Source organism: Leptonychotes weddellii, chromosome 2 (genome assembly GCF_054177405.1).
Source record: "Leptonychotes weddellii isolate Sample4059 chromosome 2, ASM5417740v2, whole genome shotgun sequence".
NCBI lineage: Eukaryota > Metazoa > Chordata > Mammalia > Carnivora > Phocidae > Leptonychotes > Leptonychotes weddellii.
The window spans coordinates 141,802,069-141,820,395 of NC_138370.1; the positions used below are offsets into that span (position 1 = coordinate 141,802,069).

The window sequence follows — 18,327 nt, forward strand, 5'->3', positions numbered from 1 at the left end:
TCCCCCTCCGATTTCCCCGCCTTCATTTTTACCTTCACTATCTTCTTTTTTTTTTTTTTTAAACATATATTATTTGTTTCAGAGGTACAGGTCTGTGATTCAGTAGTCTTACACAATTCACAGCACTCACCATAGCACATACCTTCCCCAGTGTCCATCACCCAGCAACCCTCAGTTTATTTCCTGAGATTAAGAATTCCTCGTATCAGTGAGATCATATGATACTTGTCTTTCTCTGATTGACTTATTTCGCTTAGCATAATACCCTCTAGTTCCATCCCTGTCATTGCAAATGGCAAGATTTTGGGGAGTTTTGATGGCTGCATAATTTTCCATTGTGTGTGTGTGTGTGTGTATACATATATATATATATTATACCCCACATCTTCTTTATCCATTCATCTGTTGATGGACATCTTGGCTCTTTCCACAGTTTGGCTATTGTGGACATTGCTGCTATAAACATTGGGGTGGCACGTACCCCTTCAGATCACTACATTTGTATTTTTGGGGTAAACACCCAGTAGTGCAATTGCTGGGTCGTAGGGTAGCTCTATTTTCAACTTTTTGAGGAACCTCTATACTGTTTTCCAGAGTGGCTACACCAGCTTGCATTCCCACCAACAGTGTAGGAGGGTTCTCCTTTCTCCGCATTCTCGCCAACATCTGTAATTTCCTGACTTGTTAATTTTAGCCAAAGAATGTTTGCTGTGGCTCAGTCATTAAGCGTCTGCCTTCAGCTCAGGTCATGAGCCCTGCTCCGCGGGAAGCCTACTTCTCTCTCTCCCACTCCCCCTTTTTGTGTTCCCTCTCTCGCTGTGTGTCTCTCTCTGTCAAATAAATAAAATCTTTAAAAAAAAAAGTTTGCTGTTAATGTCATTATCTCTTTATGACTGAGTCTTTTTTTTTTTTCTATAGTCGTCTTATGAGCATAGTGTCAGCACTTTTTCCAAAAGGTTCACGTAGTGTGGTTCCTCGTGATACACCTCTCAATATATTTGTGAAGATTATTCAGTTCATTGCTCAGGTGAGTGCTTTATCTCATAATAAACATATACGTGCAACTTATGCATAATGTTATAGTAATTTGGCGTTTTAAAATTAGTTGCACAACTGAAAGCATGATAACAAAACATTTATTAATATTGAATAGTGAAAAAATTAAAGTATGCTAGTACTTTTTTGGTGACAAAGTCAGTTTGAGTCCTTGATCTGCACCCTTGCAGAAGGCAATGAGGCCCACGGGCAGAAGAAGCATGTAATTTAGGAAGGGTCTGGGAGGTCTCTCTTGATCCTACTTTTAAGCCGTTGACCTCCTGAGTATCTCAAAGATTTTTGGAAAATTGTTCTCTCATGCATTCATCTAGTTTCTTAGGTACAGATACTAGAATCCACTGTAGCTAGTTGAGCCCAGAGGGGTCTTTGAAGGAATCTGGATGGGTCATAGAGTTACTAGTAGGACTACTCTGAACGACTAAGAGGAAATTGCAGAATTGGGCTCTCAGGATGAGTGCTCCCTCTGCCACAAAGAGCTGCCAAGGGAGGAAGTCATCACAGTGGCCTCAGAATCTTGCTGCTGCTGTGCTCCCCATCAGTCCCCATCAGTAGAAGCTTCCTTCCATCTCCTGTCCTCCTCCTCTTCCTCATGTATGCCAGTTCCCATGGACACACATGACTATACCCTTTGGCAGGGTCTAAATCACATCCCAAAGCCCACTGTTCTGAGGAACCCTGGGAAATACGATACGAGCTTTCTCGTCTCTGCAGTAAAGGAAGGTTTATTAGAAGGGGGTTCAACAGGTGCTGAGTGAGCAAATCCCAGGTTTTGGCCACATTCCCTCTGGGGACATGAAGCCCGGGGTTACCTCATCAACTAAGGAAAATGCTTTGATTTCAGAATATTCATTGTGTCCTCTTTGAGCTGAAACTGTGACGATTTTGATGATTCAGATCATCTATAATGTAATTATTTTGAACAGTGAAGAAATAAGGAATATTTAAATAAAATTAATACATTTCTATTTACTGGAGCACAGAACTAATGATGATTCAGTGGGTATAAATGTGTCGGTAAGGTGAATGAAAGCAAATTGTGCTTGAGAGCTTGTGTTCAGAAAACTTTTGCCTTTGGTGCACGTCTCTATTTTTTCTTACCCTCGGATCTCTCCCTTGGATTAATCACCTCACACCAATGAGAACTGTGTGACTCCTCTCAAACCTCAGTTAATCTTACTAATCTTTTTCTCTCCCTGGAGGTTTCCTTCCTGGAGACCTAGTCTGCCTGTCTCAGGATGAACTCGCTGCTGTCTAGGCCTGCTGCATGGCTGTTTGCTTTTGTCATCATTCTGGGAATTCCTTCACTTAGATTTTGGGGTGTGATTTTGGTAAATGAGTGTTTAAACGTTTATCCTATTTGTTGGGATATTAAATCATTTGATAATTAAGTAACATATTTATAGTCCTATCATATTTTTTAACCTTACTTCATAGGTATATTTCTTTAGTCCATCTAGATTTTTGAAGTTCTTAATGGGCACAGACCTGTGTTGTTGCCATTATATGTATAATTCTGCACGTGATACCCAACACATAGTAGTGGAAAGTTATAAGGATTCCTTGATTGTTATTTTTTCCTAGGAACGTTTGGATTTTGCAATGAAAGAAATAATATTTGATCTTCTCAGTGTTGGAAAATCTACTAAAACTTTCACCATTAATCCAGAGGTAAAAAAAAAATATATATATATATATAATATGGTAATACCCTATTCTACATAAACTTTTTATTTTATTTTTTTAGAGCAGTTTCTGGAATCAGAACGCTTAGACTCAAATCATTAGTTAGAAGCTTTACTTTTAATTACCAGTGTGATCTGAGGCCAGTTATTTCACCTTTCTGATCGCCGACTCAGTGGTTTAATAGCATGATGAAAAATAATCGAGAGGAAGTTTTCCAGATGAATCAGCTCAGCCGACTTCTATAGGTTGTGATATGAGCTCAGGTTTCTTTTATCAATATTAGTATCGGATTTTTAAATATCATTTATTTAGCATTTCTTGAGCACCCAAAACGTGTCAGGCACTGTTTTAGGTATTAGAGACAAACAGGCAAAAATCCTTTTCCCCAGGTGGAGTTTACGATTACAAAAAAAATAGGCAAAAGAATTAAATACTAAACATTTCCTACTTCTGTGGCCCTGTTATTCACTTAGTAAACTCTAACTCACTCTTTAGACATTACATTTTCAGATTGTTCAAAAGTATTTTACAGGGCGCCTGGGTGGCTCAGTTGGTTAAGCGACTGCCTTCGGCTCAGGTCATGATCCTGGAGTCCCGGGATCGAGTCCCGCATCGGGCTCCCTGCTTGGCAGGGAGTCTGCTTCTCCCTCTGACCCTCCTCCTTCTCATGCTCTCTGTCTCTCATTCTCTCTCTCTCAAATAAATAAATAAAATCTTAAAAAAAAAAAAAAAAATATTTTACAAACTAACTGCTTACTAGAATCAAATGACATTGGAGAGTATAAAAAGGTTATCTCTTATTTCTTTAAAATTACTCTGCTGGTCCTTCTCATAATCAAATCCTAAAAAATATATTTATGTAGTTAACGAAGGAGTTGGAAAGTTATTGAAGCTTTTCATTTGTAGGATTTTTAAGATACATTAAAATTATTTCCAGGTTTATAAAGTGAGCAGAAATGATTTTTATAGATGACATATTTAATATGGTTTCCAACCTCGGAAATCACATAATGAAAGAGATTTTCTTGAACATCCATTTTCAAAAATATTCTCTCCATTGAACAAGTTTATTTCTGAATATAAGTTTTTTCCTCACTGAAGCTCTTGTAGGAGGAGTAGAAAGAGTGTGAGTTCTGTTTTGTTGTCTCGTTCCATAGGCTTACTCTTTTAGGATTATCTTTAATCCCTATTTTCAGAATCTTTTTCAGCTTGTGAGAGCGAGTTTAGTTAAAGCCAGAAAAAATTATCCATTTAATACACCGGAAGTGTGAATAAGTGGGGGTACTTCTGTGAACCCCAATATATTATGGTGCTTTTCCACTTCCTTCATGATGTTTTCTATGACTGTGTGACAGGACCATGTGATATTTAGACTAAGGGAGGACACTGGTGCTATGTCGTATATAAAGACAAGTAAAGCTTAAAACTTAAATCTTATTTAAATAGATTTAAAAATACATATAAATAAAAAATACATATAAAATAAATACAAATAAATAAAAATACATATAAATACATATAAATAAAATACATATAGAGTAAAGCTTTAAACTTTAATCTTATTTAAACAGATTTAAAAATACATATAAATAAATTTTATTTGTTTCCTATATTCCAGTGAGCTATCTTGCACACCCATTGGGATGCACATGGCCACTTTAGAGACCACTGGCATAGGGCAGAGACAACGGTGGCTTGGGCTGAGAACCGTGGTGGTGCAGCTGGAGAGGAGATTGTTGACCCTGGAAAGAAACCTTGAGAAGGGATTGTGGTTGAGGGGAAAGTGCACTTGGCTTGAACGAGTTGAACCTGAGGCATCTTTTTGACATCGAAGTAGAGATGTCAAGTGGGTCTGAGGGTCCGAGTTCAGAGAAGTGAGGCTTCACATTGGCGGGGGATGTGGTGTGGGTGGTAACGGAAGCCATGTAGATACGTGAAGTCACTCTGGGAGAGAAAACCTAATGATAGGAGAAGGCAGTCTAGTACCTCCTCTTGAAGCAGTCTCACATTGACTGGCGAAAGGAGGCCAGAGCTGAAGTGTCAGCAGAGATGACTCAGCCAGCCGTGGCACAGATGAGTCAGAGGAAGGAAGTGTTTCAGAAAACAAGGAAGAGTTGACCATGTCCTGTGCTGCTTGAAAAGTCACTAATGAGGGAGAGTTGCTTCAGGGAAGTATTATGGGGAGGACTTGCTCCATTAAGATAACTGAGCATAGTTAATGGAAGTAAACAGAATATCCAGTTGAAAGGGAAGTGTTGAAGATGGGCTCAATGGTGGTGTACCATTGCCGGAAAGCAAGAGCAGATGGGATCCTAACACCGAGGAAGCCCAGCGCCCCCTTGACTGTCTGTCATCCGGACGAAGGAGAGGGAGAAGAGGTGTTAACCTCGTGAGAGACTGAGGACAGTTGATGGCTTTTTCTTCTGTGAAGTAGGAGACCTATCATCTGCTTAGAGAGGGGAGGGGTTGGTAGGAGGGTGGGATTGCTGAGGAAGGAGGAAAGAGGTTTGAAATAAGCTTTCTAGAGAATAGGAGAGCCAGTTGGCCTCAGAAGTGAAGGGGCGGCATTTGGGAATTTGGTATTAAACTGTAATGCCTGGACTACTTAAAAGACATTGGACAGAAAAGTTAGTTTTCCTCATGTCCTCCTGCCCCCTACCCTCCCCAGGGTTAATTGACAAGATGTTTTCAACATGAAAAAAGGATATTTTCTGACACTTTGATTTCATTCTGAAACTTTTTTTTTTTTCCCTGAAGAGAATGAACATAGGCCTCAGAGTCTTCCTTGTAATAGCAGACAGCTTGCAGCAGAAGGATGGGGAGCCACCGATGCCCACGACAGGGGTTATTCTTCCCTCAGGAAACACTCTTCGTGTCAAGAAAATTTTTCTCAACAAAACCTTGACAGATGAAGAAGCAAAAGTCATAGGTTAGTGTTAACTGGGCCAAATAAACTGCTTTGTGATACAGTTTAATATTCTTTTGAAAAAATTTGTGATCGGGACACCTGGGTGGCTCAGTCGGTTAAACGTCTGCCTTCGGCTCAGGTCATGATGCCAGGATCCTGGGATCGAGTCCTTTATCGGGCTCCCTTCTCAGCGGGAAGCCTGCTTCTCCCTCTGCCTGCCGCTCTCCCTCTCTCTCTCTCTCGCTCCCTCTCTCTGACAAATAAATAAAATCTTAAAAAAAAAAAAAAGTTTGTTATCAAATCTAAAATGAAAATGTTGGTCTAATATGGTTATTCCAGTACAGAATGATACAAAAAGTGAATACAGTTTTGATAATACCTATAAGTTTTCATATTAAGAGTCTTCCAATTCAGTCTTTATTTTCTTACATGATATATTTACTGCATTTTGTACTTCCTTCAAAGTAATTTTAGTTCTGTGCATGAGTTGTACACTTTCTCTCCAATATACTGAAGCTGATCATGAGGGAGAAGAGTATATCACAGTTGAAATTCCTTCCTTGGTGACAACAATAGCTGATGTCCTTTAAAGATAGGCTTTTATTTTTTATGGAAAGTAACTACGGCTATTCTTTATCTAATTTCTGACATCTTATAACTGTGAGGTTTTTTTCCCCTAGGAATGTCAGTGTACTATCCTCAAGTGCGTAAAGCATTAGATAGCATTCTCAGACATTTGGACAAAGAAGTTGGGAGACCGATGTGTATGACTAGTGTGCAGATGTCCAATAAGGAGCCCGAAGACATGATTACGTATGTAGTAAACTATTTCTCTTCATTGCTATTTCAGTTTTCGTTAAGAGGTTCATTCTTGCTTCCTTCCTGTCTCCTCTGGAGTTGTCCCATATTGCCATCTGCTGCAGTTTTTAATACAGTGATTCCTTCCACGTGCTCAGTTTTATTCTTTAAAGTGCTATCAAATGAGTATAGAGAGCAAAAGTCCTCCTGGATCTCAGCGTAGTTGCCAGTGACAAGGCCCTATCCTTGTTCCATGACCAATAGATAAATCCTGATTATCCTTGACACGTGTGGATATGGTTGGTTTAGTAAGTCAAACACATACTCTTATTTCCAGAACCCCAACAAAAAAGAAAACCTAAAAATCTCCTGGTAACAAGAGGTACAGAGGGGAATAATGTGAGTAGTTTTTTTGAAACAGTACCTCAGCCCCCTGCCCCCTCAGCCCCAGGCTTGTCATGGCTTGTCATCCCAGCATCTTTTTTCCTTATCTGTTAGGGACTTTCTCCTCCAGAGGATGTATTGTACGGCAGTAACTTGTTTTATTTGCTAGTATCTACATATCCTGTAATAAGGGAGGACATTTTTTTAGCTATTAATATCTGCATTGTAGGTTTTCAAACACCAAACTGCATATTTGATCTCTCAATTTAATTAATATAGAGTTATTATATAATAGCATATGCTAACATCTCTGAGAACTTCTCCAGTGTTGACATTTTTTCCCTCTGCCTCCCTTTCTCTGGAAAGTCTCTGTCTTCTTTGTCACAGCGTCCTTCCTTCCTGTGTGACAGAGTTTGCCCTCACTAGCTTCCCCTGGCTGTAATGTGCGGTCTGCAAACACAGCAGCATCAACAGTCCCTGCCGGCTGTTCCCTCTGTAACACCATTCATGTTTGATTCGAATTTCACCTTCAGCAATATTGCTTTTCCTCTAACTGCTGCACTTAAATCTTTGTTGGCCAGTTTCCTCTTCTGATGATCCCTGTTTGTAAAATGTCACCTGTGTTTATCACTGGGGACAAGGAAGCAACACAGTTACCGCTTTGCTGTCTGTGAAGGAGTGAAGAGCATGCGACTCTTGTTGTCGGGGTCATGAGTTCGAGTCCCATGTTGGATGTAGAGATTACTTAAATAAATAAAACTTAAAAAAAAAAAAAGTGACATGATTAGTCAGGGATTATGATGTAATCTGTTATTTACACAGTGATTTATGGGCTGTTGAGCTAGCAGGGAAACTGGTATTATTTAACTGAATTGTTGTAACTGAATTCATGCATATTGGAACCATTTAAAGAAAAGACTGACTGTATAAAATCTTTAAAAGTAGGTAGCAAGGCTTTTGCCACTATAACAAATACTGACCCAAAATGCTTAAACATCCAAATTCTTTTCTACCTGAGAATTTTTTAGGCCACCTCAAGAACAGTTTGGATAGAATAAACTAAAATCCTCACCTTGAAATATAGACCAAAATAAAAACAAAAACCAGTGCATTAAGAAGATATTTAAAATTTTTAAAAATCATTGAATAACTAGAAGAAAATGTAGTAGAAATAAATTGAATCAAGCCTCTGAAGGAACCAGGATTTTCAAAATTGACATTTAATTATGTAGAAGTTTAAATATATATATTTGTGTGTATTTGTGTATATCCTGAAGTAAAATAAAAAGAAAATAGTACCAACAGTGGAATATGAGAATGTCTGTTTTTTAAGACCCTTTTTAATGTATAATATTAAATGAAAAACATTTTTTTGGTTAATTTTGTAGGTTCCTAAAATAACCAATGTTTGGTTATTTAATAATATCAATATTATTTATTATGGTTTAATAATTAAATATTCTTTATTAAAGGTTAGGTTCTGATTAAATTATATTTAATTTTTAATTTAAAATAATTGTATTCTAAATAATTAAATATTATTATTTAAACATAATAGTTCCTGTGGCTTTCCAACTACTGAAAATCTTTTTTGCTTGCTAGAGGTGTTTTCTTTCCTGAATTATCTCTTTATTCTTTTGTCTACTTATAAACTGATGACTATTTACTGGATTTGTATGAATTCTTTTTATATTAAATACATTAAACTTTTTTAGGGGAAGGAGACTCCTATTTTCTATAATTATTTTTCCAACTTTGCTTTCATTATCTAGCACATTTAATAAACTTACTAAATCCTGTTATATATTTTTCAGGGGGGAAAGAAAACCCAAAATTGATTTGTTTAGGACTTGTATTGCTGCTATTCCAAGGTTGATTCCTGATGGCATGAGCAGAACTGACCTCATTGAACTGTTAGCAAGGTAAATGAGAATTACTCTTTGCTATGTTACTTTTTACCTCTTTCAGTCCCTTTAAATTTTGAATACACCCCTGTTATTGTTCTCATGAACACAGTAATAAAGGCATGTTCATTCCTTTTATTTGATAAACTTTCTGAACTTCCATTTTGTCTTTTATGTTTTGTTAAATACCTTCTCCCCACTCATTTTTAACTTTATAAAGTTCTTTTGGATACCTCTACAAATCCTATTTTTCTATTTTCTAGCCTTCCATCTAGTATATTTCTTAGAATTTAAGCAAGGCATTATTCCTTAGCAGATGTGTGGGTTACCCCCTGGGCAGTGAGCTGTTGGGTTAACTCTTGCAGTCATTCCTATAACACCCAGGTTGGTGACCAGATCTCATTGTCACTAATTTCTCCTATCGCAGAGCCTGTTGGGTTCGAGTTTTTGCTTCTCTTTCCTCTGTTGGGCTTGTCATAGCTTTATAAAATAAGCAATACCATGCCAACCAAATTTAAATACTTGCTCCCAAAACTAATTCTAAGCTGAGGTGAAGACTTGTTGAAAGCTGCTTTTTTGTTGGTGGACTTAGGGATTCTGTAGATAAGGGGTCAGCAAACATTTTTCTGTGAAGGCCCCAATGGGAAATATCTTAGGATGTGCAGGTCACACGGTCTCCAGTGCCACGCAAAAGCAGCGGAGGACAGCCTGTAAAGGAGGGGGCGTGGCCGTGTTCCCATGGCGCCCCCTGCAGTTTGGCCCTCGAGCTGTAGTTTGCTGGCCTCTGCTCTAAATGAAAGACCAAGTATCACCACAGGGGTATTTGACTGTATTGAAAGATGTTTACTGGTTGCCAGGCACTTATCGCTAAGAATTGAGTTAAATTCACCGCGAACAGCTAGTAGACTTCTTCAGCAACCCTTTACCTCCTCCTCGAAAACACCTAGCATTTCACACACCCGTCACTACCCTATCCTCAACCATTGCAGGTTGCCATCAAGATACAGAATGGCATTTGTCTTCTCCATTCAGGATTCTGAGGGCAGAAAAGGCGTTACTTTGAAACTTTGCACCATCAGATCAATTCATCCCTTTCCACTCTCTTAATTTTTGCTGTGAATTGGATTGAAGAGTTACAAAGTTCATGTCAGTGTTAGGGAAGGAAAAGAGGTTTACTGATTTGTAATGGTATTCCTTGGAAAAACAGTAAACAGCTCTCACTCAGTTGTACTCTTACTCCTCCCCTTAAGTTAACTCGCCTGCACACCTTTGTGGATGGCGATCCCATACCCCCCACCAAAAACAAACTGCATCATAAGGGGCAGGGATTGGGGAGCTTAGTGAAGGCAGCAGACATCTCATCAGTGAATGACAGCTTTGTGACTTGCTTTGCTTCTTTCCCTTATGAGGGAAAAGCAAGAAATTCATTTACTTTCCCTTATGAGGTAAAAGCAAGAAATTCATTTACTAATTTACTTCAGCAGAAAGGAAGATTCTAGGGTCTGTTCTATTTTGTCCCTCATTCTTATCATTTGGAATTACGATCTCTAAATCTTGGGGTTTTGTTTTGTTTTGTTTTTTAATTAAAGCAAGTAAACAAAACAAAGATGCATTTGTAAACCTGTATGCTATGTCTAAGAAAAGTTAATTCCTCTGCCTTAAATTGGCCAGGCTATATTGTTTTTCTCTACACAGTGGGTGGTTAACTCCTGAGGGTATATCCCGAGTTACACAGATAGGGGCAAGATGGACACGTATACTTTTGGGGATTTAAAGAATGTTGAAATCATCTTTAAAGTGAGCATCATGGAGACAGTCACTGTTCTTCCACAGTACCTCCCTTGGGGCCACTATCAGAGACAGAACACTGGGCTAGAGAGCCTGAATCTGGCCCCGCATGATATTTCTGCTGCTGCTCATCCGTGGCTTACTTCCAAGTCTGTCGAGCTGTAATAGATGTTCTCTTCGGTCTCACTGTCAGTTGAAGGTTTGCTTAGTGAAGACCAGAACTGAGTTCAGCGGGGTGAAGACGGTGATATCACCTTCCACCTAAAGCACACAGCTTTCCTCCTCTGTCAGTGAAGATAACTCCACCCTCCCAGCTTCCTAAGCATGTCATTGTGGCATATTCGTAATATTAGCTACTTAGCTTATTCACTCAGGCTCTTCCTAACTCTGATGTATGTGTCCTGATGGGCAGTCACTAAAGAAATCCTCTGCAGCCCCAAGTCAGAAACTGTTGCCCATAGAGTATTATATAATGGCAGCTTCACTACTGCAACCGTCTTTTATGGTTTTTCTTGTTTATCATTTTCTGCTTTATGTTCTGGTAAAATCCTTTAGCTAATATTACTTTCATGTCTTCCTATTGTTTTGATATCTTTAGAAGGTAATTTTATGTAGCCTCTCCTCGAAGTCTCTTTAGGGACTTCTGTGTTAGATCAACACTTTTTTTTCCTATTTTTTTTCTAGGTTCACCCTATTTATGATGTTACTCCAAAATTTACTCTCATGCTTCAGGATTATTTCTGTTAAATTGCTTTCATCTTGGTTTATTCAATTTTCTTATTTACAATCAGCCATCTTATATTTAACCGTAACCTCAGCAGCATGAAAAAAATGACAGATAAATCATGTTCTTTCCAGTGATAATAAAGGACTAAACAAATGAGAGATAGTGCTAAGATATTGTATGATTGGATATAATTTTTGACTGATTACAAGATAACATACAGCAAGCATTTTAAGGATCAAAGAATTTTTTAAATGTACTCTGTCAGTCTGTATTTTTTAAAGTACAGCATTTTAATTATCAAACTTACTATCTGAATTATAGTAAATACCAACTACTATTAATAGATTTATATGTGAATTTAAACAAGTGAATATAGAATAACATAGGCGTGAATATATACAAAAGGTGAACATTGGTTCCTATCCTCAGACTTTAGGAATCAGTGAAGAGGACATATTTTTTAAGTTCCTAGTTTTAAGTTTTAGATGATAAAACTACTTGGAAGGTTTTGAGGTTTGCTAATGGAATTTTGTTCTTGGTAGGCTCACAATTCATATGGATGAAGAACTGCGTGCTCTGGCTTTCAATACCCTCCAGGCACTAATGCTTGATTTTCCAGATTGGCGGGAGGATGTGCTTTCAGGATTTGTTTATTTCGTTGTTCGTGAAGTGACTGATGTCCATCCCACGCTTCTTGATAATGCTGTAAAGATGTTGGTACAATTAATAAACCAGTGGAAACAAGCAACCCAAGTGCATAACAAAAACCAAGACTCCCAGGTACCAAATTCTTTTGTATGGTCCCTTTGTGTGTGGTCAGTGGTAAATGAACAGCGGTGGTGTTAATATATGTTGATTTCTTAAAAACTAAACATTTGCTTAGTTTTGTTTACTTTGGAAGTATTCGTAATCCCTTAAACGGAACCTTCCTATAGTTCAGATATTAAATACAGTGTGTGTCCAACCTTTCCAACCTTCTTCCTTAGGTAACAATTAGGTTTAGAATAAACACAGAAACTAGAGGCAATGCTTGCTTACATCTAGGCTATTTCCAATACATTTAAAGCTGATAGAATAATAATTTTTGGTAGTAGTCCATTTGAGTTATTTGATTGTTTTACCCATGGCACTAGTCCCTGCTTCACATATACAATCTGTATGTTTCTTTAACATGAAAGGTGCTCAAATTATTGATTTATATAATGGATTGTCCTAGAACCTTGGAATTTTAGAGCTGAATCATCTAAATCAGTCCAGCTTCTCAACCTTTAGTGAGCATAGAAGTCACTATGGGCCTGAGCACCTGGGTGGCTCAGTCAGTTGAGTGTCTGCCTTAGGCTCAGGTCATGATCTCGGGGTCCTAGGATCGAGCCCTGCGTCAGGCTCCCCGCTCAATGGGGAGTCTCCTTGTCCTTCTGCCTCTCTCTGTCAAATATATAAATAAAATCTTTAAAAAAAAAAAGGGGGGGGGAATAAATCACCAGGGGCCTAAGAATCTCTGTTTCCTACAAGCTCCTAGATGATGCCATGCTACTGGTCTGCACTTTGAGTTCAAATGGTCCAGTTCAATCCCCTCATTTTCCACAAAGAAATGTTAGACCAAGAGTGACTAACAGTGTCAGCTCCAAGATTACAAAGCAGCCAGAGAATGGTAGAAATTCAGTACAGAATTCATATTTAGACTGCCAAATAAATGCTTTTTCTTCTGCGTATACTGTTAAATTTTTATAAATTAAATATTATTTAAATTGCTTGAACCCAGGCAGACCTGTAGCTGTAATTGATATAATTTGTTTTACTCTTTATTAATGGTTGTACTGGAATGTCTACACATATTATTTTATTTTTAACCTCTATTTATTTTTCAAGCATGGTGTGGCTAATGGAGCGTCTCATCCCCCTCCTCTGGAAAGGAGTCCGTATTCCAATGTATTCCATGTGGTCGAAGGGTTTGCACTCGTCATTCTCTGTAGCAGTCGACCTGCCACTAGGAGATTAGCCGTCAGTGTCCTTAGAGAAATACGGGCTCTGTTTGCACTTTTGGAAATACCTAAGGTAAGATTTAGGTATATCATTTAATTATCTAGTGAAAGTACGTTAAAAACTCTCCTGTTGTTCATTCTTACTACATTTCCGTTGCTACTCTGCAGGTATAATTTACCTTTATAACAAAGGAACAAAGTCTTTTTTTTTTTTTTTTTAATTTTTGTGCAAACCTCTGTGTCGGGGGCTGACTTTCAATAGGTCGCAGCGAGAGAGCTGCTCTGCTACGTAGGAAACCCCGACCCGGAAGCAGGTCGTCTACGAGTGGTTTAGCACCAGGTTCCCCACGAACGTGCGTTGTGTGACGGGCAAGGGGGCGACCCCCTTTTCGGCTGCGCCCCGTTTCCCAGGGCAAGGGGCTCTCCGCACTGGACTCCAGTCCCGACACGCGGGGGAGAGACAAAGTCTTTTTGACAGGGTCTAAACTAACCCACCTGCCCTCAATTCCATTTGTCACAAAGGGTACTAATGTGAATTTTGTTATGTTTTCTTAGATTTGGCTACTTAATCATTCCTAAATATTTTTAGACATATGATACTTTTTTATAGGGTGATGATGAATTAGCCATCGATGTGATGGACAGGCTGAGCCCATCCATTCTTGAGAGCTTCATACATCTCACTGGGGCCGATCAGGTAACTGGAATGATTTCATGCTATTCAGTCTTGGAACTTTAGACAGACATATATGAATTTCCTTTATAAATTTAATGCATTGGAAAGTATTTTATGCCCAAGTCATAAGTAATTTGACTCAGTAAGATGAAGAAAAACACTTTGTCAGCACACACAACTAAGAATGGTTTGATTTTTTTTTTGAAAGGTCATACATCAGGATTTCAAGATGGACGTAAACATAACTATCAAACTTTATTTCTTGAAATTTTTTCTTCCCATTTGGAATACACGGACAAGGTTTCTGTGCTCTCTGTGTGACAGTTGGCTCTTAAAACTCTACAACTTAATGTATAACCGAGGGAGATAATAAAAAATTTTATAAACCTAAGTGATGATTATAAATCTGTACAATTTAAAGAATTCTGTTTTGAATATTAACTATGATTTATGCCAACAAAAAGAATAGTGAATGACTTTTGTCTAGTGCTTAAAGCCCTGCCTGCCTCATAGCAGGTGTTTTGTACATATCTGTTGACTTGATAGAGTGAATTGAGCCTCTGTTCAGTTTAAGACTCCATTTGTTTTTTGTTGTTGTTGTTCAAATGACTCTGTTCAGTTTAAGACTCCATTTGTTTTTTGTTGTTGTTGTTCAAATGACACATAATTTGCTCTGAAGGTAAATCTTTATCTCTTCAGTATAAGAGCTTAGAATATCGTTGAACAAATATTTAACAGTATGTGCCTCTGGCAGAGTCCATTTTCATGTCTGTTCTACTTATGCGTATTTAGGGCACGTCAGCATAAAGTTAATCGTCCATTTTTCGGTTCCCAGCAGCTTTAGTATGCCCATGAAAGTTGCCTGTTCCTACATGAATTACGTAAGTTGTGGTTCTTCACCTTTTTGGTTTATAGATCCTTGTGAGACTAATGAAAGCTATGGACTCTCTCTCCAGAACAACACATGTACGCACATACACAAAAAAATGTTATGTGCAATTTCAGGAATTCAATACTCCCTCAAACCCATCTGGGCCTCATTAGAACCTCTGTTTTAGAACCTCTGTTCTAGAAACTACCAATAGGCCACATATAGTTTAATGCAATTCGTATGGCAAAACGTGTGAAAGTTACTAAAATGTGTGATAATCTGCTGTTTTTTTTCTCTACATAGACTACTTTGCTGTATTGCCCTAGTTCGATAGATTTACAGACATTGGCAGAATGGAACTCTTCTCCTATCAGCCACCAGTTTGATGTGATTAGTCCATCACACATATGGATATTTGCACACGTGACCCAAGGCCAAGACCCGTGGATTATAAGTCTCTCCAGTTTTTTAAAGCAGGAAAACCTTCCCAAACACTGCTGTACAGCTGTGAGCTATGCTTGGATGTTTGCATACACAAGACTTCAGTTGTTGTCCCCACAGGTTGATATAAAGTAAGTTCTTTTCCTAGTGTAAATTTTAAATTGTGTAGACTGTCAGTGTCTATATGTATTTGAAAAGTCCTACAAGTTGGAAATTCCACAAGTAAATAACATGCCATAATGTTTTGATGTATTAAGGAGGGAGATGAAAGATGTAAAGGATGTAGTCTTATAATGCCTTCATCCTTTTCATGTCATTCAGTCTCACCAGATTGTTAGTTTACTTAATAGCACAGTGCTTGGTACATAGTATGTGTCTGATGAATCCGTCCATATTGAAGGAAAGGATCTGAAGAGGAGTATGGATGTGGATATAGATAGGTAAGTTTATAGATGAAGGGTGTGACATGAAGAGATAGTAAGCTCAGTGACCTGTCTTTTCCTGATGACATTATAAGGAAGGCCATCTGCCGATAGGGATTAGTGATAGTAACATTGGGTTTTCATTTGGAGGATAATGGTAAAAATTTGGAGTAACTGATGATGTGATAAAGAGGAAGGTCATCATAAGCTGCAATTAATTTCTTCTTGCTCTTAAATATAATAGAGAATTTTTGAACCTGAATTTGAGTTCCTGATTTCACTTGATCTAGTATGCCATTCATCAGATCACATGGAATGAATACTCTCATCGTATAAGTTGCCCATATAAACCCAACACCCAGACAGACCTAACCACCTTAGGCTCACATGAAAGGCTGTCCAAACTTGGCTCTAGTCTATATGTTTTTCCATACTTTCTGTCATGGCTACCTATGTATATTCTTATGGTGGACCCAAAAGAACTTCTCAGAGTTCACTGCATGGGTCTACAGTTTCTATTCTATGAGTTTTTGTTCCCATGAACCTAGAATGCCTTTTGTCTTCTGTATCTTCTATATGTGGATATCTGATGTATCTTAAATTCCACCTTATTTTTAAAGCCTTCTCTTACATCTCCAACCCAGAGTAATCATTCCTTCTTTTGGATTTGAATATAGATACTTTTGGTACTTCTGTATGTGTATACACACTTACTGTATATCTGTGTAGATCTCAGGAATTGTGTATTAGATGGTATTTTTTTAGTGAAAATTGACACTTGCCATCTTGCATAAATAACATTTACGACCTTATCTTAGTTTCCCCTAATTGCCATATTTCAAATTAGAAGGCCTCTCCTACTACCATCTTCTATCTCTTCTGTTGTTCTTCATCACACTTGGCACCATCTGACATTGTTTTATTTATTTCTGTATTGTATATCTTCCCCAGTACACATGATGGCAGTGATTGTTTACAGGGTTGGTTTGGTTTTGTTTTACTGCCGTCACAGTATTTTCTAAAATAATAAAACACTGTTGATGAATTAATGAAGTGCTGTGTTTGCTTTGCTTATCTTAATATATAAATGTATTGAAGCCTAGGACTATATGTATTAGTATTTTTCTGTTTTGTTTTGCTCTCAGTCCTTAATTCCACCAGAATTTTGGTGTTTGGAAAGATTTATAGAATTATTCCAACATATTTTATTGGTCTGATGTTTTAAGAGAAATTTGACAGAAGCCTTAAAAATGTAGCTATTCTTTTGAATGCTGCAGTTCCATTTTCAGGAATTTACCCAAGAAAATAATTAAACCTTTATTATAGTTAAGCATATATTCAAATGTATAGTGTTGTGTATTATAGGGGAAAATTGCTCTTAGCTAAAATGTCCAATAATGAAAATTTGGACAAAAAAACCTGAAGGTTTGGACAATAAATCTTGATAATCTTTATAATAATATAGCATACAGTCATCAAAAAATGACGTCACAGAAGTATATTCTTTTAATGGAAGATGTTTATTTTTATTTAATTTTTTTTGGTTTTAAAAATATTTAATGGAAGATGTTTAAAAACTCATTAAATACATGTGAATACAAACAGTATTATTCAGTTTTTATAAGTTAAAGGTGATATATTCATGTATTTATATACATGTATGTATTTGAATTGAAGATGTATAAAAGAGTATCAGTGCTTATATTGACGTGGGGTTAAAGGTGATTTTCATTTTGTTTTTTTTTTTTAAAGATTTTTATCTATTTATTTGACACAGAGAGAGACAGCGAGAGAGGGAACAGAAGCAGGGGGAGTGGGAGAGGGAGAAGCAGGCTTCCCGCCGAGCAGGGAGCCCGATGTGGGATTCGATCCCACCACGGACCCTGGGACCATGACCTGAGCTGAAGGCAGAAGCTTAACGACTGACCCATCCAGGCGCCCCTCAGTTGTTTTTTTTGTTTTTGTTTTTTTTACACTGAGCATGTATAATAAGTTATAAAATGTGGCCTGATAAAGTATTAACTTCGGTCACAAAAATAGCAGATGAAAATGATGCTACAGTATGTTTTAATTTTCAGTCAAGAGTCATTTATATGTTACACCATTCCACAGAGATTCAGTGGTAGTAATAAAACTTCATGTTAACCACCTTTCCTAAATTGACAGAATTTCGCTTTAGTTAAAAAAACCAAACCGCCCTGAGAACACGTTGTATTACTTGCTTCCCCCAGTAGCCCCATCAATGCTAAGAAAGTGAACACTGCCTCAAGCAGTGACTCCTACGTCGGCCTGTGGAGAAACTACCTCCTCTTGTGCTGCAGTGCGGCGGCCGCCGCGTCCTCTTCCGCGCCGGCGGGGTCTGTGAGGTGCTCCCCTCCTGAGACGCTGGCATCCACCCCTGATAGTGGCTACGGCATTGATTCCAAGGTAAGATTCCCCGGCCGCCACGGAGTCGGAAGGGCACCGTGAAGCAGTGTTTTCAGATTTCCTTTCCAGGACAATAAAGTAGTTTGGTTGAAAAGTTTATTACTTGTACTAATGATGAAAATAGTTCAAGGAGTCCTATTACTATGGATTCCTGGTTGGAATCAATTATATATAGTTTTTCTTTGGTGAAAAGAGGGTCATGCTCATTAAATTCATCATATTTTTTTAAAGATTTTATCTATTTATTTGACAGAGAGAGA

The 18,327-nt window shown here is 37.9% G+C and overlaps 1 protein-coding gene and 1 long non-coding RNA gene across 2 annotated transcripts in view; one reads left to right on the forward strand and one right to left on the reverse strand.

Moving 5' to 3' along the window:
• Positions 1 to 18,327, forward strand: part of FRYL (FRY like transcription coactivator) — a 242,644-nt gene that overhangs the window by 157,851 nt on the left and 66,466 nt on the right. The window contains exons 15-24 of the mRNA XM_081812875.1: positions 884 to 1,027; positions 2,638 to 2,724; positions 5,497 to 5,668; positions 6,328 to 6,460; positions 8,644 to 8,751; positions 11,791 to 12,028; positions 13,118 to 13,303; positions 13,841 to 13,927; positions 15,081 to 15,349; positions 17,872 to 18,105. Coding sequence (XP_081669001.1) covers positions 884 to 1,027; positions 2,638 to 2,724; positions 5,497 to 5,668; positions 6,328 to 6,460; positions 8,644 to 8,751; positions 11,791 to 12,028; positions 13,118 to 13,303; positions 13,841 to 13,927; positions 15,081 to 15,349; positions 17,872 to 18,105 — 1,658 coding nt within the window. The remainder of the gene's footprint in view (positions 1 to 883; positions 1,028 to 2,637; positions 2,725 to 5,496; positions 5,669 to 6,327; positions 6,461 to 8,643; positions 8,752 to 11,790; positions 12,029 to 13,117; positions 13,304 to 13,840; positions 13,928 to 15,080; positions 15,350 to 17,871; positions 18,106 to 18,327) is intronic.
• LOC145720199 (uncharacterized) overlaps positions 1 to 18,327 on the reverse strand; it is a 204,006-nt gene that overhangs the window by 54,409 nt on the left and 131,270 nt on the right. The gene's annotated exons all lie outside the window — the stretch shown is intronic.